The following is a 23,342-nucleotide window of genomic DNA, read 5'->3' on the forward strand; positions in this document are numbered from 1 at the left end:
ACTTCCATAGTGATACTGCCTCAGAAACCCAAGGAGGGGTTCCTATGATTCAGGTCTGACTTGACAGTACATACTAACCACCAACCAAGATTTGCCCATATTATATCTTTGATGAACTTCATAGTTTTGGGTTTTACATTTAAGTCTTTGATCCAACTTGAGTTTGTTTTTGTGTATGGGGTGAAGTGTGGGTCTTGTTTCATTTTTCTGCAAATGGATATCCAAATTTGTCAGCACCATTTGTTAAAGAGGTTATCGCTCCCCTATTTAATGGGTTTTTGGCCTTTGTCAAAGATCAGTCCCTGAGCAGAATCTTCTCTTTCTCTGCCTTAAACTATTATAAACGTTTCTGCTGATATTAATGACACACTAAATCAGTTTTCAGAAGTAACTGTGCTATATTTACTTTCATATTTTTGTGCCCTAAACATACAAAAAAATCATCTAAAGTATAAGATTGGAATTTCACTCCAAAATTTCTAACACCAGAGATGAATAAGGATAGTCTTTTTCCTCCCTCACAAGTCTAGCATTCTTATGACTGCTGTTGCTGTGGTCTCAGGGCCTGATGTGTACAGATTTAGAAATCCCTGGCCTAACAATATTGTGGTAAAAAAGAAATATATACTAAGTTAATCAAAGCTTGTTCACTGAAATAAATAACAGGTAGTAAAATTTTCCCTCATTTACACTTACTTCTGTGACCATAATTTCATAGGTATTGATTCTATTACTTTGAATCACGCTTTAATTGACTTCAACCATGAGAGATGTCCCCCAACCCCCACCCTCATTAACAAAAGACTCATTTTCATGCTTAAGACTATCTATCTGTAGCCTTTATAGCATAAAGGTAACATGATTTTCTTGGGTCACACTTTCTTTTGTTTACAAAGGTGCAATATTAAAAAAAAATAACAGCAAATGTTTATTTAGTGCTTAAAATATACTGTTGCAAGCATATAAATGTATGTTAACTCATTTAATACTAACAACAACCGAGTAAAGTTATTTATCAATTTACTTATCATAGCTAGTAAGTGACAGGGCAGGGATTTGCACCCTGAGCATTTAATATCCAAGCCCAAGTTGTTATTTACTCACAACCTTAACTTCCCCAAATTCTTAGGGGCTTCCTACTCCCTTCTAGGAACTAACTAATTCACTACAAATTTTTTGATCACTACTTTCCCTTTAGAGCCCATCACAAATGCTCTATAAATATTTATTACTTAAATGAATGAAGAACTTAACTATTCAGTTTCACTGCTCCCTTCACCCCTTTTAATAAGACTTCATTTTAGAAACAAGAAGAGTAATTTAAAACCCCCATACCGTTTTAGTTATTTCTGTGTGGGTAACCAAAAACCCACTGCTATCGAGTTGATTCCAACTTATAGTAACCCTTTAGCACAGAGTAGAACTGCCCCATAGCGTTTCCAAGGCTGCAAATCCTTAGGAAGCAGACCGCCTCATCCTTCCCCCATGGAGTGCTGGTAGATTCTGACCCTTTTGTTCAGCAGTTGAATGCTTTAGCCACTACTCCACCAGAGCTCCTGTGGGTGGGTGGGAATCTAATTTTACACTTACAAAGAACATTGTAACCTTAATAGTTTTCATCTGTACTGTAGGTGAGCTGATCAAAGCTAACAGAAATGTATGTAGCCCTTCAAAGTATTATAATGCATGGAACTGGTAACACGTTAGCTGTGAAGGGGGAGGTTTTTGTAATAATGTACAAGAATTAGGTATTTCTCTATCTGGCTTTTGGTGAAGCAGTTTTATGCCCCTCTCAGCAGCTCAGATCATGTACCCTGCAGTGCCTGGCCAGCCCTGGGAACCATATGACATACCAGACCTATTTCAGCTACCTGTGTTTCCATCAAAACTTCCTGTTCTCTTAGTTTGTCAGATTTCTGACAACAAATTAATAATAGGAGGTCAAGCATTATCAGTAGATTATACATCCTAGGCAGCATGCTTGATTTAGAGTGAAAGGCTAGTGAATATAATATACAGTGTATATATTAATAATATATACTAATATATATACTAATATACTCCTCGGAAGGAAGATGGGGCAATCTACTTCCGTAGTGATATTGCCTTGGAAACCCAAGGAGGGGTCGCTATGAGTCGGGTCCGACTCGACGGCACATAACAACAACAACAACAACATACTAATGTAATAATAACACAGAAAAAGTTGTTACAATTTCAGCCACTGTAACAAGCTGACAGTTTCAGCATCATTTTGTGAGGTAGGCAGTTCTTCTGTCTCTAAGTCAAGCCCTATAAATAACATTAAGTAATTTTTTAAGGGATGTGTCTCCATGGTTGAAAGACCTAGAGATCTGCTCCTGTAAAAAGTCTAGAAAACACTATGGGGTAGTTCTACTCTGTTACATGGGGTCACTATGTGGCTCCATGGTTGAAAGACCTGTAAAAAGTCTAGAAAACACTACCGGATAGTTCTACTCTGTTACATGGGGTCACTATGAGTTGAAGATTGATTCAAGGACACCTACACCTAGGACAGCAAGGCATGTAAATAAATGAATAAAGAAAATGCAAATAGAAATATAATTTTGGACATTTAAATGAAAACAGTCGTGTATTTTAACAGCCTATGGTGAAAAACAGTGTGGTAAAAATGAAATGATTATGGGAACACATGTCTGTTAATGTAGGCAACAAGAATACTTCATGACAGAATGCTGTTGTTGTTGTTATGTGCCATCGAGTTGGACCCGACTCATAGCGACCCCTCCTTGGGTTTCCGAGGCAGTATCACTACGGAAGTAGATTGCCCCATCTTCCTTCTGAGGAGTGGCTCGTGGGTTTGAACCACCAGCCCTCTGATAAGCAGTCAAATGCCTTAGGCACTATGCTACCAGAGCTCCCTTTATGACAGAATATGTATATAAAAGAACTCAATGTGGCAAAGAATTCTTCTTTGTTACAGATATATGATAGTACCAGAGAAAGGTACATGCGATAATTAAATAAGTTGAAGACAAAGGTTTGAAGAGAGAGTAAAATTTATGAAAAAGTCTTATCTGAGTCAGACTTGTTGTTACAAGAGGAAATGCTCAAGACTAAGAATCCATTTCAATTATTTGCAATTTAACAAAAAAGATGCAAAAGCATCATTTGAAAACTGAGCTAATGTATTTTGAAACTTACATTGATGACTGGCGAAGAAGCTGACAAGTTTAAACCTTCAAGATCAGCTATCAAGCTTGGAGAAAGAGCAGGTGTGGGCAGGGCAACTGGAGTGGAGACTACGTTAACTGTAAGAAAAGGCCCAAATTAGCAAATGTGCATGAAAATTTAATTTAAATTATTAAAAGTAACATTTTTATTTTGTTAGTAAATCTAATTAAATTACTTTGATTAATAAATGTATGACAATTCTATTTAACATCTTAATTTAGTCAAGTTATCATCAAGTCATGGCAGTTAATAGTCTCAGCTTTCAAAACATAACGGTAAAACCTGTAACAAAACGAAGATAAAAGTATTTTGTGTAAAAGATGTTGTTGTGTGCCATCAAGTCAATTCAGACTCATAGTGGTGCTATGTAACAGAACTGTTTCACAGGGTTTCCTCTGGTGCTGCTGTGGTCAAAGTATTTGGCTGCTAACCAAAAGTTTGGTGGTTCACAGCCACCAGCTGCTCTGTGGGAGAAAGACGAGACAACTTGCTTCTGTAAAGATTTACAGCCTTGCAAACACTGTGGGGCAGTTCTCCTCTATCCTATAGGATTGTGATGAGTCAGAATCAACTTGATGGCAGTGGGTTTTGGTTTTGTGCTCTCTTTGGAAGCAGATCTTCAGATCTTTTCTCCCATGGAGTGGCTGGTGGGTTTGAATCTCTGATCTTTGGTTAGCAGCTGAGCACTTAACCATTTCTCCACCAGGGCTCCTTTCTTGCGTAATAGTTTTGAAAATTTTTATCACATAAAATCATTACTACCATTTATCACCCAGTAATTTTTAAAGAATCACCTTTCCAGAGTAATATAAAGCATAAAAATAGCTTTCATGAAAGTAATCCAACTGAATTCGAAGTTTTTAAAAGGGATTTAAAAATCCATTTTTTAAATTTTATTCTCCACTCTAAATAATTAGGGATCCAGGCGCCTTATTGTATTTTTTTCTCAAATAATGTGCACACTCATATAATGTGCATAGTGTGCATAGAAACCTAATGTACAAGGGTGCTATTGTGTGGTTTGCAAAAACACAAGATGTGTGTGTTATTTGTATAAAATATAGTAATTCCTTTCTATTTATACTTTGTCAGCAAAAGGGATGTGCTAGCTATAAATATTTGACTGATTCTAAAACTGCTATGTACTTGAGACAGATACCTGTAAATATGAAGATTGTTAAAAAAATGCAAATCTGATCATGTCACCCCCCCTGGTTAAAACTATTCAAACTCTTGGATGAAAGAATACTGTAAACAAAGGTGCAAAGGTGAGCAACTGGAAGGCTAAGGGGGTTGGATTTATCTTGTTGTTGTTAGGTGTCGTCAAGTCGTTTCTGACTCATAGCGACCCCGTGCACAGCAGAATGAAACATTGCCCAGTCCCACACCAGCTCCATGATCCCTGCTGTATATACTTGAGCCCATCATCACAGCCACTGTGTCAATCCATCTTGTTGAAGGCCTGCCCCTCTTTTGTCAACCCTCCACCCTACCAAGCATGACATCCTTCTCCAAGGAATGTTCTTCTGAAAACATGACCAAAATAGGTGAGACGAAGTCTGGCCATTCTCGCTTCCAAGGAGCATTTCCGGTGCACTTCCTCCAGGACAGATCTGTTAGTTGTTTTAGCAGTCCACGGTACTTTCAGCATTCTTTGCCAACACCACAACTCAAAAGCATCAACTCTTCTTCGGTCTTCCTTATTCATTGTCCAGCTCTCACATGCATACGAGGCGATTGGAAATATCATGGCTTGTGTCAGGCACACCTTAGTCCTCAAGGAGACATCCTTGCTCCTCAGCACTTGAAACAATTCCTTCGTGGTTGACTTTCCCAATGCTACATGTCTTCTAATGTTCTGACTGCTGCTTCCATTGGCATCGATTGTAGAACCAAGCAACGTGAATTCTTTGACAACCCCAATCTTCTCTCCATTTATTGTGATGCTGCTCATTGGTCCAGTTGTGAGGATTTTTGTTTTCTTTATATTGAGACATAATCCATACTGCAGACTGTATTCTTCAACCTTCATCAGTAGGTGCCTTAAGTCATCCTCACTTTCAGCAAGCAAAACTGTATCGTCTGCATATCTCAGGTTGTTAATGATTCTTCCTCCAATCCTGATGCCACGTTTTTCTTCATATAGTCCAGCTTCTTGGATTATCTGTTCAGCATACAGATTGAGTAAGTATGGGGAAAAGATACAACCCTGACGCACTCCCTTCCTGATTTTAAACCATGCAGTGTCCCCTTGTTCCGTTCGAATGACAGCCTCCTGGTCAAGGTACAGGTTCCTCATGAGTAAAACCAAGTGTTCGGGAATTCCCATTCTTCTCAATGTTATCCATAATTTGTCATGATCCACACAATCAATGCCTTTGCAGTCAATAAAACACAAGTAAACATCTTTCTGGTTTCTTTGCTTTGAGCCAAGATGCATCTGACAACAGCTATGATATCCCTTGTTCCACGTCCTCTTCTGAATCCAGCTTGCACCTCTGGAAGTTCTCTGTCAATATACTGCTGCAACCAGTTTTGAATTATCTTCAGTAAGATCTTACTTGCGTGCAATATTAATGATATTGTTTTATAATTTCCAAAATCTGTGGGATCACCTTTCTTTGGAATGGGTGCAAATATGGATCTCTTCCAGTCAGTTGGCCAGGTAGCTGTCTTCCAAATCTCTTGGCATAACCGAGCTAGTGCCTCCAATGGGGCATCTGTTTGTTGAAATAGCTCAATGGGTATTCCATCAATTCCTGGAGCCATGTTCTTCACCAATTCCTTGATTGCAGCTTTGACTTCCTCCTTCAGTACCACTGGTTCTAGATCATATGCCACTTCCTGAAATGGATGAAGATCAACCAGTTCCTTTTGGTACAGTGATTCTGTGTATTCCTGCCATCTTCTCTTGATGTTTCCTGCATCATTCAATATTTTGCCCATAGAATCTCTCAATATTGCAACTCGAGGCTTAAATTTTTTCTTCAATTCTTTCAGCTTGAGAAATGATGAGCATGTTCTTCCCTTTTGGTTTTCAAACTCCAGATCTTTGCACATTTCATTATAGTAATTGGTTTTGTCTGCTGGAGCTGCTCTTTGAAATCTTCTGTTCAGCTCTTTTATCTTGTCATTTCTTCCACTGGCTTTAGCTTCTCTCCGCTCAAGGGCAAGGTTCAGAGTCTCTTCTGTCATCCATTTTGGTCTTCTCTTCCTTTCTCGTCTTTTTCGTGATCTCTTGCTTTCTTCATGGATAATGTTCTTGATATCCTCTCACAATTCTTCTGGTTTTCAGTTGTTGGTGTTCAATGCATCAAATCTATTCTTTAGATGATCTCTAAATTCAGGAGGGATATATTCAAGATCATATTTTGGCTCTCTTGGACTTGTTTTAATTGTCTTTAACTTCAACTTGAACTTGCATATGAGCAGCTGATGGTTTGTTTCACCATCAGCTTCTGGCCTCGTTTTGGCTGAAGATATTGAGCTTTTCTACCGCCTCTTGCCACAGATGTAGTCAATCTGATTTCCGTGTGTTCCATCTGGTGAAGTCCACGTGTAGAGCCACCATTTGTGTTGTTGAAAAAAGGTGTTTGCAATTTATCTACCAAAAACCAAAAACCAAACTCACTGCCATTGAGTCTATTCCAACTCATAGAAACCCCTCATCGGTTTCCAAGACTGCTAATCTTTATGGAAGTAGATCACCCCATCTTCCTTCTGTGGAGCAGCTGCTGGGCTAGAACAACTGACCTTCTGTTAGTAGCCAAGTGCCTTATCCACTATCCCACCAGAGCTACTTCCTATACACCTAGGGCAACTGTTAAAAATCTACCAAGCATAGGAATGACATGATGAATATAGTACTGCAGAATGATTAACCAGATGACAGGGTGGAGGGAATGAGTGAAGCAAAGAGCAGCAGGGTTGGCAGTGAGGAATAATTTACAGTAGTTTAGGTATGAGGTAAAAAGTGAAAAGCAGTGAGAGGAATAAAAAGAGAATTTATATTAAAGACATTGGAAACTGAGGCACAGGGAGATTAAAGACTTGCCAAGGTCATAAAACAAGTGAATAGCAGAAGTGCTATGGAACTAGAAAGTGGTTCTTTCTTGGATGACAATATGTTGCCTTTCCACACAACACATGATTTTTCTTGTGTTTCTAAATGTGTGTTTGTTCATTCATCTCCACCCATCCATATAGGACTAGATGCTGGTGTAAGGAATAAGAAGATTAAATAAGGAATAGCCTCTGTTTTCAACTATGCATGGCCAAATATCATCAAAGAGATAGGAAAGGAAACATTCACAACATTCCCACCTTTTTAAATGGAAAGAAGAAAAAAAAAAAAGAGGCCTTTATATTATTTCAGAAAGCAGAGACTTGGGTATTAAAGACATTATCACACATTTTCTTATATGTCTTACAAGATGAAAGGTGGCACTGAAGACCAGTTGCCTATGCTGAAGTATTAAATGGATATGTAAGAAATAAAATGACTTTTTTTTAGCACTTAAAAAAATGGTATATAAATTAAAATGAGATACCATTTCCACCTATCAAATAGGTAAAAGCAATTTTTAGATACTACAAAATCCAGCATTGATGAAGATACCAGGAACCTGGCACTCTTATGCTATATGTGTAAGTTGGTATAAGCTTCATAGAAAGCAGTTTTAGACACCAGAATTCTTCAAAGTCTTTGTCCCAGCAATTCTACTCCTGAGAATTTATCTTAAGGAAACAGTCATGGAGATAATGCAAAAATATACTTATGATGATGCATGTTGCTTCACTGATTTTGATAGCAAAAAACTGGAAAAAAATTTTCAAGAATTGTAAACAAGCTAAATAAAACATATTTTCAACAAAATAAAGAATAACCATGCAGTCGTTAAAAATGAAGTTGTTAAAGAATATTTATGGCATGGAAAGATTTACACATGAAAAGGACTTGATCAGAATGCTAACCTATGGTGTTTGGATTACAAGTTCGTTTTATTACTTTTGTGGTTTTAAAACTTTTTACAAGATACTTTTGTTTTCTTTACTGAAGTACCATACCATATTTTTATGCAAAAATGTATGCATCGTTAGCTTCCTATGAGCATGTGTTATTTATAAGGGGACATTATATACGAAACGTATGGTATGTTTACTGAATGAATTATACAAGTAGTCTTCTGACCAAAGTTTTACTTTAACACTTAAGAATAAGTCAAATCTTCCAGACTGGTCAGATGAAATCTGGTGAGAACCCCAATACTATGGCCCTGGAATACATTCTGCGCCTGGAATAAAATGCACCCCCAGGGGCTGGCTCTCGGCCTAATACTTAACAAGATGTACATGCAGACCACTCAACCCTGGATAACGCACCCACATGCTCTATGGTAATACATCCCTTAGAGCAATAGACCACGGGGCACCAGAGGACCAACATTCAAACTGAATGTTGAATGCAGACAAACAGGAGTGCATAAATATGATGGGCACAGGGGGAGGATTACAGGGTAGGGAGGGGAGGAGACTGTGTTAGGGTTGGACATGGTAAACGGGGAGTGAAACTAAATGTACATGTAATGTTGAATGTAAAACAAGCTCTTAAAATATATATATATATATAAAAGAGTAATTCAAATCTTTACTATATGATATTGTAAAAAGTAGTTCATTAACTTATTAAATGTAATGTTTAAGCTAATGAACTTATTAAATATTACATTTAATAAGTTAATCATCATCATCATCATCAACAATATTATAGCTAACACTTATATAGTTCTTGCCATGTACCAGGCACAATTTCAAGTGCTTTTACATGCATCAACTCATTTAATCTTCCTAATAATACTAAAAGTGGGTATTACTATTGTCAAAAGTTTCTATAAGCAACTACAACAAAGAGAGGTTAAGTAACTTGTTCAAGGTTACACAGTCAATAAATAATGGAACTCCTATTTAAGCTCAGGTAGTCTAGCTCTATTGTACTCTTAGCCATTTCACTCTACTGCTTCTACCACAGTTCACTCAACAATGTGGTATCGCAGACCACAGGGCTTATGTGAAGTAAATTATTGGTGGGAGAAAGAAATGTTTAAAAAACACTTCATAGTCATACTAATAGTGCAGCATTTCCTAGAAAAGAACAACCAGGCTATGATTGTTGCTTTGTGATTATTCTATTGAAATTACATGGTATGAGGTTCTGAAAGATATGTTAATTTCCAGGACTATAAAATATAACTTGAAAACAGAAAGCACATTACTACTTCCAAGTCTATTCTACTAACAGGCCATATATTATCCTGGAACAAGTATTTTTTCAAGTGACCCCCATGAAATAGAAATTAGGAGTGATTTCATAATCTAAAGAAAACTACTGACGTTTTCCAGTCACTTTTTCCTTTCACAGACGAATAAACAAGACATAAATTAACTCAAGTAACGGAGAGAACACAGAAGAGGCCATTAATGCCTGCGCTCCTCCTGGTAGTATCCCCTGAACAGATGCACCAAGGAGATGGTACTTATTCTAGACCATAGAACTGTTGTGTGGTATGGTCAAATTTCATCTATTTCTTAGAGTTGCTAACTATACTGCTTCTTTAGAAGAGAAACAATGATTATTTCTGGTAGTAGTAAGCTATTTCTCTCCTCCATACCTTGGCTGGGTCTAGAATACCACACCCTCCCCTTATTCTCTCTTCTTGCCTCCAACTGCCTAGCTAATTCTTACTTAGACTCACTCATATATTACATCTTGATACTGTTAAGGTGGGATACCCCCCCCAAAAAAAACAAAAAAACCAAACTCACTGCCATTGAGTCATTTCCAACTCACAGCGACCCTCACTGGGTTTCCGAGGCTGTATATCACCCTGTCTTCCTTACACGGAGTGGCTGAAGGGTTTGAACTGATGACCCTCTGGTTAGCAGTCAAGTGCCTTATCCACTATGCCACCAGAGCTCCTTGTTAGGTGGAATAAGGACACCAAAACCTAACAGCATTCTGTACATCTCTTTCTCACATCATTTATAATGTGGCAATCTGATGGCCAACTTATCTGTTTCTTCAATTATACTTTGAGTTACCTGCATAGGATAATACTGCGTAAGGATAATATGAATCTCCAGCATATAGCAGATTACCTTACTCACAGCAAGTATTCAATAAAAGTTTTCTGAATAAAGAAATGGATAGATAACTTTTGCAGATTATGATGTTCCTCTTACATAAAACATAAGAAATATATCTCTCTCTCTTTCAAAATTAACCTAACTCTTGCCATGGAGAATGGAGGCTCATAAGTAGCACTTAATGAAGTCATTATCTTTAGAACTTTTATCAACAAGGCTTTTCTCCTGTAATCCTCTACTTTTCATTATTTCTAAGCTCCGATCACACTTCTACAGGGCTTTTATAGGTCTCTAATTGGTCTTCCATCTCTTTCCTTGTTTTTCACTATATTTTTGCACCTCTATGATATCTTTTATAGACTAGTTACTTGTTCAGGTATATGTGTATCTAATTAGATTTTCACCTCTGAAGAGAATGAGTAAATTCTATTATCTTTTACAGAATGTAGCAAGGCATCTTGTACTTTACAGACAATCCATTAACACTTTGCTGAATTGAAGTTAACAAGAAGTTTCAAGTTTCATTTCTGACAAATGTAGGACTTAAAAGATTTTCTAAAAAAAATATCACTTGGGTATTAAACATAAACAGAAATATATCCTATTTTGAGTTTAAAAATGTGAATTAAGATGAAATTGACCTTAAAATAAAAAAGTCTTACAATTAGAGTCTTTAAAAAAAAAAAAAAAAGGATTTTTAAAGAAAACTTTTGTCTCCTTGTACAAAATCATGCTTTTGAAAACAATCACACAACAAATCTGTATCTTTTCACAGGTTTTTTATTTATTTTTACTTTGCTGTCATTATTACTGTTAAGTGCCACTTAGTAGATTCCGATTCATAGTGACCCTGGGTACAACAGAATGAAACACTGCAGGTTTTTTTTTTTTTTTTAAACCTTGGCTTTCAGGAAATCCAGAGCCAAATAGAAAAGAGAAACCCACCAGCCACTCCTCGGAAGGAAGGTTGGGCAATCCTACTTCCGTAGTGATACTGCCTCGGAAACCCAAGGAGGGGTCGCTATGAGTCGGGGCCGACTCAATGGCACATGACAACAACAACAACAACAACATGGTAATATGTATACATATAAAACAACTGAAATGTCAGAGAAAGACATAAAAATACAAAATGGAAGTTTTATTCCCTTGTCGGTTCTCAGGTTAGTTCTACTATCCAAAGGATCCAGAGCTAACCACTGTTAACTGTTTCTTCTGTAGCCTTCAGAAAATATATGTATATATGGTCATGTCTGTGTTTGTGCATAGGATGTATTTCCTTTCGTAGTCTATTTTTATGCAAGTGGAATCATACTATACATAATTTTTTTCTTATAATAATTTAGATATATAATTACATAATTAGCACATAGATTTGCCCCATTTTGTTAATGGCGGCATTACTCTATTGGTGAACATTTTGTTTCTTCAGAGAATTTTGCTGTTACAAACCACGCTGCAATAAAATTCTTACGTATACCTTTACATATTTTTGTAATTCAACAAATTCTGAGTGCCCACAAACTAGCTATCATTCTAGGTACTAGGGATAGCAGTGAGCAAGATAGACAAGGATCCTACTATCATGGAATTTACATCTTATTTGGGTAGAGCAAATAATAATGTAATAAAAATATTTATGATAATTTCATATAATAATAAATGCCATGAAGACAACTGGGGATGATTAGGAAAGGTATCTAATAAGAGTACGTGACTTTTGAGCTGGGGCTAAAAAGCAGCAGCCAGCTGTGAGAAGATCTGGGGATGTGTTCCAGTGGAGGGACAGCAGTACAAAGGTCCTGGGCAGAATGAGCTTGTATGTCTGAGAAGTGCAAAAGAGCAGAGCAGTGTGAAATGTGGATAGCAGAGAGGCGAGTGTCAAACTGAAGGTCTAAGAAATGTGGGAGAGAAGTATATATTTTAGTTTAAGTGCAAAATTAAATTAAAGGGTTTAAAACACTGAAGAAGTGAGATCTCATTTTGCTAATTTATCTGTAGAATACACCCTAGAAAAGCATATACACAATTTAATTTTTGACAGATATTGCTAAAATGACTCCAAAAAGCTGTACCTGTCTGTACTTCTATTAAAAGCAGATGTAGAGTCTGAAGAACAAATATTGTATAAGTTCGCTATTGAAAAAGTCAAGTAAAGGTTTATATATGCAATGAAACTTTCTTTTTTGGTTACTAGGAGTCGCTATGAGTTGGATCTGACTTGATGGCAGTGCATAGGGGTGGGTGGGGAGGGGAGGGAACACTGTGTAATAGGTAGAAACAAGTATTGATTTGGGTGAAGGGAAGAGCAATATACCAAATGTGAGTGATCAACACAGTGGCAATGAGGAAGAGGAAGACATAAGAGAGGTACATGAGAGAAACACACATCTAAGACAAACCCTTTTGCACATACAGTACTGCATTGTTAATGATGGCAAACATTGATCTAGGGGTGGACAGATTGGTGGACACGTGGGAACAATCTGGTATGTCTAGGCAAGGGGGAGTGTGCCCATGACCATGTATAGGGTTGGCAGATGATGTTTCCACATGCATATTTGTATGTTCTGTAAGAATTTCCAGGTATATAGAAGAGTTGACAAGGGACAAGTTCTTGGCTACAGCCAGCTACCCAGAAGGAGTGAGTAGTTGGACCTGTGGGCTCAGGACCATGGTCTCAGGGGACATCAAGTTCAATTGGCATAACATACTACACAAAAACATTGCTCTACAACCTACTTTGGTGAGTAGCAACTGAGACCTTAAAAAGTCCTCAGCCTATATGACCATGAGACCAGAAGAACTAGATGGTGCCTGACTACCACTACCAACCACTCAGAGGGGGATCTATGTACGAGATCCCGGATAGAGTGGGAGAAGAATGTGGAACAAATCTCAAAATCATTTAAAAAAAATAAAAAAAGACCAGGTTTGCTGGCCTGATACAGCCTGGTGAAACCCCTGAGACTATGGCTCCTAGCTGCCCTTCAGTTAGGGAACTGAACTCACTCTGATAGCTTCCAGCCAAATAACAGCCTGGCATGTTGGCTGAACATTTACATTAGGTAGATAAACTCCTTGGAAAGATTAATCATGGGAGAAGAGAAGGGCAGTGTATGCACAGGGAGACAGCTCAGGGAGCAGGACTGCATGGGAGGGAAGGACACAGGGAAGAGGGAACTATGGGGAAGAAGTGGGAAGACAGCTGTTACATTGTGGGAATTTGCAGTCAGTATCATGAGACAAGGTGTATAAGAACTACTGTATGCCAAATCAATTTGCTCTGTGAACTTCTACCCGAATCACAATAAAAATTAAAAAAAACCCAAAAAAACAAGCAAACAAAAAACAAACCTAAGGGGAAAGAAAAAGCATATGTAGAGTCTATTTCTCCAAACCTTAGCAACCGTGGATAACAGCAACGTTTAAAATTGTTGCCAACTGGTGACAAATGGTTCAAATTTGGCTCCAATTTATTTTACATTTCTCTGTATTATATATCTTAATTTTTCCACATTAAATATTTGTCTTTATTATTTGAGATAGGCCAGATATACAACATAAACAGGACAGTTCTATGACAGAATGAGGCAACCTAAATAACTAAGTAACTCCAACATGGAAATAAGATATTCACAAAACCTTGTTATTCTTCTCCTTGTGTAAAATTTACCCAGGAATGAAGTTAACCCCTACCTCTCTCTCTCTCACAGTGCAGGAAGATTTAAGGGGAGCTAGCACATATCTATCTTTGCATGCTTACATGAGTACATTTGTAGGATTATAAATTCTTAGAAGTAGATTTACCAGGGCAAGAGTTTTTTTTTTTTAGTTAAAATATTGACAGGTATAGTCAAAGTAAGGAGCTCTGGTGGTGCAATGGCTGAAGTATTTGGCTGCTAACCAAAAGGGTGGTGGTTCGAACCCACCAGCTGCTCTGTGGGAGACAGATGAGGCAGCCTGCTTCGAAAGAGATTTACAGCCTCAGAAACTCTATGGGGGCAATTCTACCTGTCCTATAGGGTTGCTATGAGTTGGAATCGACTTGATAGCATTGGGATTGGGATAGTCAAACTGGCCTCCCAAGGCTTTGCAGTGATTCCCATTCCTACTAAAGGTGTAGCGAGTGGAACACAGTGATGCCCTTTACACTGCTAGCTACTTTCCCAGGTCCCTACCTCCCTCAGTTGTATGTGTCAACTCCTGTAATCAACATTGAACAATGCAGATGTTGTGAGATATAATTATTTTAAATTACTAAAACAAGAGATCTGAAAATGAATTCAATGTACTTTTACTTGGTCATCAACATTTATCTATGTTATGTTATTCATGATATAAAACTGATGGTGAATAGATGAAAGGAAAAGATACTAATCCAAATGCTATCCAAAATTTTCTTGCCTATTTTTGTATAATTCTTTCACAAAAGGTGTTGATACTTTATTTTGAGACATGTAAATAAAAGATAGTTTAAAAATAAAAAAAATACTCTTCTTGAAATAGAAGAAAAATTAAAATTACAATACTTACAATCATCTAGATCTAGAAGTGAAACATCTCTGGTAACAGGATGTCTATCTTGTCTTGTTTTTCTTTCTTTCTCCTATAAAAAATACGTATTTCATTTATTGAATAGTCTACTTTCAAAATCTACAAAGCAATCTTTAATGTTCCCAAACAAATATTTGTTTCTCTGCTTAGTCTTCCAAAAAAAAGTTTGTTTCTGCATGGTTACATGAAATGTTTTAAGTCAAAATCATTATTCCAAATAACAAACATTTCTTCCTTATCATACAAATTTTTCAGTATTTTGTGATTAAAGATTATAAAGAACCTATATAGAGGTAAATAGTAATTATTTTACAATCTGACAAGTTTTGCTAACAGGTTCTTTGGTGGAAGGTACACAAATGTTTTGAAAACAACTTTTAAACAAGCTTATTTAAGAAAAAGAAAATCTCAAACAGTGTAAGCTTAACCTATGTATGTGACAGGTTAGCCTTTTCTGAGACATATTTTGAAACAAGCTAAATATATATATAGTACTATATAGGCTACACACACACACACACACATATACTAGGTACTGTATACTTTGACGCTGGGTGGTGTCAGAACTTCTTTTACCAAAGGTATTCACTAACATTTATAAATGATACCTTCAGGCTCTTCCTCTTTGAAGTTGAATCACGTTTCTTACAAAGAGGAGCCCTGGTGGCATAGTGGTTAAAGTGCTCAGCTGCTAAATGAAAGGTCAGTGGTTCAAACCTACCAGCCACTCTGAGTAAGAAAAATGTGGCAGTCTGCTTTCATAAAGATTTGCAGTCTTGGAAACCCTAGGAACAGTTCTACTTTGTCCCATAAGGTCACCATAAGCTGGGATTGACTCACCAGCGGGGGGTTTAAGTTTACACAGTGTGTATAACCATAGGATAGAAAACAATGCCCCTAAACTTGAGGTGTTCACAGTTTAGAGATTCAAACAAAGAGTTTAAAATCTTTTTTAAAAAAGTATAAATTAAGTACATAACTAAATAGCATTATAAACAATCAAGATGATAAACAGATATAATTTGGGTCAAGGTTACTTATTTTTATAACAAATACCTTTTTTTTAAACATTAAATCTTCTAAAATTAAAGGCCAAAACAAGTCTTCACTAAAAGTTTTTTTTTCATTTCCTCATTCAATCATTCATTCATTCAGAATGTGTACTGAATTTCCACTAGGTGATAGATTCTGTGCTAAGCAATGGAAATAACAGTGAAGACTGGAACAGCCCTTGCCTTCAGATAACTTATAATCTACCAAAATTACTGTTAATATGAATTATTATAAACATTGTTGAAGTATTCCTCTAACTATGGAAAGGTATCACTGAAGCAAAATATGTATTAATACCACTTCAAGTACACACAGTGTTAGAGCTCTCAAGATAGTGCACATACAAGAACACGAGCACTACATCAAATTAAATGCTACATAAAATTTTCTGATCATTTTAGGTTCTGCCTATTTTTTCCTCCAGGCCAAGAGCGAGAAAAAATATTTTTATGGATCATATAGCAGTCCACATTAAAACATAACTAAAGGCCACTCAAAGAACTCTGGTGGCATAGTGGTTAACACATTCAGCTGCTAATCAAAAGGTCCACAGTTCAAACCCACCAGCAGCTCTGTGGGAGAAAGATGAGGCAGTTTGCTTCCATAAAGATTTACAGTCTTGGAAACCCTACGTATGGGGCACTTCTACCCTGTCTAAGAGGGTCACTATGAGTTGGAGTTAACTCGATGGCAGTCGGTTTGGTTTTTGGTTTAAAGGATGGTCACCAGCTATACTGATATCATCAGCAATAATCTTTCTTACTTAAAATAATTATTTCTGCTACTGAAAATTACAAATCATCTAGATGGGATTTTATTTTCATTCTTTATCCAAAAACAAAACAAATAACATTTCCTTCTCTCACCTACTCTCTGAAATGAATAACAATTTCAAGGACTCAGAAAAAAAAGAAAAAGAAAAATGTTAAGTTTTTCTTTTTTTAAAAAAAATACATTTTATTGAAATATAATTTATGAACAGTAAAATACACAAAACTAAAGTGACATAGGTCAATGCATTTTTTTTTAATGTTAAGTTTTGAGGCTGAAATTTAAAAGTTGCAACTAACATAGGTTGAGAATGAAAATGCCATCTCAACTAGAATATCATTCCTGTGAAGAAAGACGATATAGCAAAAGGAGTTTATCACCATGTGACTTATCAAAATGCTATGCTGAGCACAATGGGTGTAGCTTCCTATAAGTTACAATGGTGCATGACTGTCTTCATGGCACTGTAACTTCCCCACCTGAAAAATTAGAAACCTATCAAATCAAGATAAAGTTCAAGCTGGAAGCAAGTCCATACCTTATTTTCTACTTCACAGCTTAGAGTGTGTAACAGTATCTATTAAATACACATCGGGTCACATACAACACAGGAACAGAGCTGCGTGTGAAATCGGCATAATCCCTTATTAGACGCTTAAACCAGAAAGAAAAAAAGCCTCTCAAAAGGACAGAATTTCATTGAGTTTTTGGAAAGAGCAAATAACCAATGATTGAAATACAACATTAGCAATAGATAATGGTCATTTCTACTGAATTGCAAAAACCCTGCATTCTGAATCAAGGCTATAAAAAGCTTTGTGATGTGTTTGGTATTCCTTTCTTATATTATATTTCATTTTTCATTTTAAAAAATCCATAGTAAGTTCAGAACAGTTTCATACTTAAAGGATCTACTATAAAAATAAAAATCTGAATTCTAAACAAAGAAGTTAAGAGCTCTATTCTATCAAACATTTCTCTATTTGCAATTCATCTTGGTAATAGAGACAGAACCTGGGTAAATGCATATAGGACTTGAGGCAGGAGATTTTTCTTGCTCAATGCATAATTCATGTGCTCCGCCTGCAAAGTGTGTAAAATGAGAATTTCACACCACAGCATGAGCCATGGAGCTGCAGAGAAAAGGCAGATGAAATCATATTTTACTGTGTGAATTTTATTTCTTACCCTCCCAATATTTATACAAAACCATCATTGACAAACCAAACACACTGACAGATCACCCACTGTTTCCATTGTGTTAGTACTTGAGAAGAGATCAGGCAGAAAGATAAGACAATTTGTTTTTGTATATTTTTTTTAAATACAGGATTAGGTTTTTAACAGCTGAGTGACTGTATTAGACTTTTATAAGGAAAACAGTAACTGATCTAAAAATCTCACTACAAAAATACCTAGTTATCAATTCATCATCCTCAAATCTCCATTTTGTTTCTATGGTATTCGATTATACACCTCAACACATCAACATTTTGAAAATGAAATAGAGTCACAGGGTTAAGAAACTGATTTCTATTTAATGTATTTCATTTCAAACAACAAATAAAAAGATCCTGGAAATACTTATTAAGCTCCAAATAATACAAACAAAAATATGTAGCAATATACCTGTAAAGAGTTTTATGTATTATTCATGTTCCTTTTCATGCTGATGAAAAAAAAGCCAAGTAGATAAAAATACCTGACATGACAAGCATTAAATATGCTTCTTAAGAAGAAACCATTGTAAAGAGGTTTTAAATTTAAAACTATAAAAAGGATAAGTGGTATATAAAGTTCATAAATCCACATTGCATTTTAAAACCAACAAGAATTCTAGGCTAATATCTAGCCTCACAGGGCAAGATATTTGCATGAAATATTTTCAATTAGAATTACTAACCAAAGACAATTTGATGATTCTCTTGCCTTCAAGCCATCTGACAAACTTGATTAAAAAAAATCTGAGGCTCATACTTACTTGTACTTTAAGAAAAAAAGTACTTTGCCAGTAAATGGAGACTTTTTTATAAGTTAAAAAGAAGTCTAAATTGCTAAAACAAATCTTTCCCTATTAGATTATACCTACTTCAATAAGAAAGCTTAATGACAGTCATTTTGATTTAAAGATCTCAATTCAAGTCAAATGATATTTCTGTTTTAGAGGACTTAAAAAATGTCCTGAACTGGGAAAGAAGTAAATTGAAAGAGGCAAGGCTTTGAATTGTTAAGAGTAAAAACCAATATTCTTCAATATGCAAAGAAGTTATGTAATTGCAGCATACATAAATACTTATAAAAACACAAGTAAAACTTATTTCTTATTTCTCAAATACAGCATAAAACCAAGAAGAAAATAGTTCCTTTCACTCTTAGCCATGATCTATCTCATACTATATGCTATATTTACTTTATCCTCAAGAATCTTTCAATGGTAGATCTTTTTTCAAAAGGATATGTTAACATTTACAGACATTCCAACACTTGTCACAATACCACCAACTGGTCATTAGAGCACTTAGGAGATTTAATCAGTTTCTCTGCAGCTTTCAAAAGGGACTAACAAAGTTGTATGAGATATATACAGCTCATGATATAGACAACTGACAATCTAGAATATTGCTAGGTATATAAATGGAACTATCTTTTTTCCATAGCTAGTATGCATATTAATCTCAATTTTGATTCAAATGTGGGTTTACTCTTAATATTGTTGTTGTGAGCTGTGGAGTCAACTCTGACTCATAGTGACCTTATAGGACCTTGTAGAATTGCCCCACATACTTTCTTAGGCTGTAATCTTTATGGAAGCAGATTGCTAGATCTTTCTCTCACAAAGCTGCTGGTAGATTCAAACTGCCAATCTTTTGGTTAGCTGCTGAGTGCTTACCCACTGTGCCACTGGGACTCCTTGCTCTTAACAATAAATTTTATTAAATGCAAGTAGATTAAATATTTACTGTTTATTTCACATCAACAGATTATGCTTTATACAGTTTATATATGACTAAAATTAAATATATACAAAATCAAAAATCCAAACCCATCGCGTGAGTCATTTCCAGCTCACAGCAACCCTATAGGATAGAGTGATACTGTCTCCTAGGGTTTCCAAGGCTGTCAATCTTTATGCAAGCAAACTGCCACATCTCTTCCCCCATGGAGCAGCTGGTAGATTTGAACTACTAAGTGGTGGTGACCAAGCGCCACCAGGGCTCCTTAAATACATACACAATAAATATATACAAATTATTCACAGTGAAATTATAATCATGATTTAAAAATGTTATCATTTTAATCACTGATTATCTTAATCTTCAGTAGTTGGTACACAGACGATTTAGATATAATCAGATCTACGGCCTCACAGTTTAGATGTGAATAATGAACTAACAAAGTGATAGCTGAAATAACTATAGTATGTAGGAACACGCTAATATACTGGCTAGTTTCAAGGAAAACTGGAAACTTTAAAAAAGACATTATTTTAAATAAAATTATAATGTGTCCAACATATTATCTTATAACTTAATATACAAAAATAGAATGAGGTGATATAAATATAAATCGCTTCCTGATACAATATGGGCTATATTACTGATTTTTCCTTCCACTATTCTGGGTAAAAACACTTTTTCCCCCCTTTATATTGTGTAAAGTATGTAAAAGTACTTAAAATAAAGAATTATTAAAAGGAATTTTGCCATAGGTATTGTTTAGGGCAAAGAAATTATTTCATAAAAAGGACTGCTGCTGTTTTTGTGTGCTATGGAGCCGATTCCAACTCATAGTGACTGTTAAGATACAGTAGTGTTGTCTAGGCTGAAATCTTTAGGGGAAGAGATCACCAGGTCTTTTCTTCCATGGAGGGGCTGGTGGGTTAGGACTGCTGACCTTTCAGTTAACAGCCCTGCAATTAACTAACCATCCTTATATTAAAGTATGTCTCAATTACATGCATTTTGGAATAGGATATTTACAGATAAAAAATATGCCTATCACAATAATTGTAACTAAACAACAAGAAAACACTGACTTGATAAAGAACAATTATTACTGATAATATCCAAAATCAAATGAGGACATCCTCCAATCCACAAAACGAACTAATAAACAACATGATACCAGGATGTCTGACTACAGTTCTGTGCCTTACGTATATCCTGTGGTATGGTGTTGAATGGCAAAAACTTCTGGAACAGAAACACTGAAGCAGGGGTTCTAACCTTTTTGATTGTCCTAACACCATTCACACGAGTAATATCCTCTCATCAGTAACACTTTTTATCACATGCAGTCATTCTCTGTTCAAACTAGAATGCAGAGACCACATTCTGATACAAGGCTACTTTTTCCCTAACTTATATTTTCTGTAATAAGAGAAATGGTGCAAAAAGAAGAACAAAGACACAGAAACAGAAAAGTATATACCATATTAAAAGAGCCACATACGTTCACTGGCATTAAGAACACAGGAAACATAAGTGGGATTAAGACTGTGAGCATGTTAGCCTGAGGTCAGTGAACTCCAATGGCAATGGGATATGTAACTTTAGCATGAATCTGGTAGCTGTATAGAAAGACTGCAGTAAGGGAAGATTTTGAGAACCACCAATGCCAATGGTCTGTAAGATAATGAAATGATCTACAATGGTGGTAACAGGAAAAGAAGAGACAGATTAAGAGAAACAAGGCACAGAATTTAGAGGACTTGGCAATCACCTACACATATAGGATGAAGGATCTGGGAGAGTAGAAAGAGTGCTGGTACTGAAGGGTAGAGCATATCTTCTTTAGGTTGGATTAGATTGGGAAAGCCAGTAGCCCACAGAGGTCTAAGATCTGGTCTGAATCTGGGAAGGAAAGCCTGAATTTGTTCTAGGGATGTGGAGACGTTACCATGGAAAGTAATTCACATAAACATATTAACTGAAGCTTATAGGAGTAAATGAGGTCCCACAACAGCAGAAATGTAGAGGAAGAAAAGACGAGAGAAAATGAATTCAGATCAACTCATCTTTTTGAAAAAATAATGTATATGAAGCATTAATTTATGGGCAATGTCCCCAGCTGTGTGTCGGAAAAGGGTAAAAAGTCAAGCAATCAAAGGAATGAAAGGTCAAAGAAGTCAGAAAAAAGGGTGCAGGGTATTTCAAGTAGTAGAGGAACAGTCATAGAAAAAGCTCAAGAAGGATAATGACTAAGAGAAGGTGCTCACTGGGTTTGGGGAATGATCAGAGCTGACTTTCTGAAAGGAGTATCTGTAGGAAATGAGCGAGGTGGAAATTAATTTACAAGAGGCTAGGAAATAAATGGGTTGAGAGGCATGAGAGTATGTACATTGCTTTTCCAAACTCTGTTTGCCCTTCCTCTTCTCCCTTTCTCCTTCTCTCTCATTATTTAAATTCTAGAAAAGACTTGAGTATGTTGATAGGCAGAAAAGAAATTAGTGGGGCAAGAGAGAGATGGTATAAGGGAGGCAGACAATTATCAACAAAATAAGGTCCAAAGGAAGTAGGATTTATTCTTGGCTAAGTAGATAAAGATCTTTTACTCAGAGCTAAACACAAAGAAAAGGAGGGAAAGGAAAGATTCTGTAGAGAGCAGAAAATGAGAGTAGAGAGATAGTCACTATAGATGGCAGCTCAGCCTTCTGAGGAAAGTAGGTCAGCAGGGTAAGGGGCAACTGAATGTTAACTTCTCAACTGAATAGGGTAAAAAGTCAAGAAAACGCAGGAGGCTGAGAGCTCAATTTTGGGTTCTGTAACTCTAATATTGTTGCAATCTCAAAGAATTAATGCTCAAGTTTAAAAACTGTTAAAAATGGTCTTTTAGATTTATATAGTGCTTATAGATCTGCCTTTATGTTGACCTTTCACATTTGATTTTTTAATAGTTAACACATGGAAGAAGTAGGATAGGTATTAGCATTTCTACTTCATAGACGAGGAAACTGAAGCATAAAGATATTATCTCCCAACAAGTAGAACACTATACCTATCTCATAGGACCATCATAAAAATTAACTGTTTTGAAAGCCATATATTCAAGGTACCTCAAGGTCTCATTTTCATGCTCACTGCCCCCAAAACGCATTGTCCAGTTAAAGAAAAAGAAGAGAAAAAGTATAGATGTAGCTGGGCAGCAGATTTAAGACATGAATTTTCAGCATTAACATAGTGTCATGCTAAATTAAGGTAAAGCACCCACCATCTGCCTTCATTACTCATAATTTACAGCAGAAGCTGTAACACTTGGGACAAGGAGGACTTTTCCACAATTATAGAGTTATCCATTATTAGAAAATTAGTACACTCAAGTTACATGGTAAACTCCGTATCATTCAGAAAGAAATGGAAAGAAAATAGCTACGCTGGCTCCAAGGTGGAGAGTACTTATTCCATCTGCTAAAGTAAAACCAAAAAACAACTCTATCTGCCTTTTACAAACCAGGAAAGGTACTGTAATAGAGAGAATAAGCCCTCTAAGCAAAATACACAGACAAAACTCTGAACACTATCCATAAACCCTGAATTTGTAAAGGGTCTCAGTTCATTGCAATAGTTTGAATTCTGTACACTGATAGTCTAAAATATTTTGAA

At 36.2% G+C, this 23,342-nt stretch overlaps 1 protein-coding gene across 1 annotated transcript in view; it reads right to left on the reverse strand.

Moving 5' to 3' along the window:
- The window catches only part of AP3B1 (adaptor related protein complex 3 subunit beta 1), a 452,161-nt gene that overhangs the window by 101,924 nt on the left and 326,895 nt on the right, over positions 1-23,342 (reverse strand). The window contains exons 21-22 of the mRNA XM_007943446.1: positions 14,896-14,968; positions 3,187-3,293 (exon numbers count right to left, since the gene is read on the reverse strand). Coding sequence (XP_007941637.1) covers positions 3,187-3,293; positions 14,896-14,968 — 180 coding nt within the window. The remainder of the gene's footprint in view (positions 1-3,186; positions 3,294-14,895; positions 14,969-23,342) is intronic.

The sequence above is a fragment of the Orycteropus afer genome, unplaced genomic scaffold, assembly GCF_000298275.1.
Source record: "Orycteropus afer afer isolate SDZICR_OR568_19922 unplaced genomic scaffold, OryAfe1.0 scaffold00107, whole genome shotgun sequence".
Taxonomy (NCBI): Eukaryota; Metazoa; Chordata; class Mammalia; order Tubulidentata; family Orycteropodidae; genus Orycteropus; species Orycteropus afer.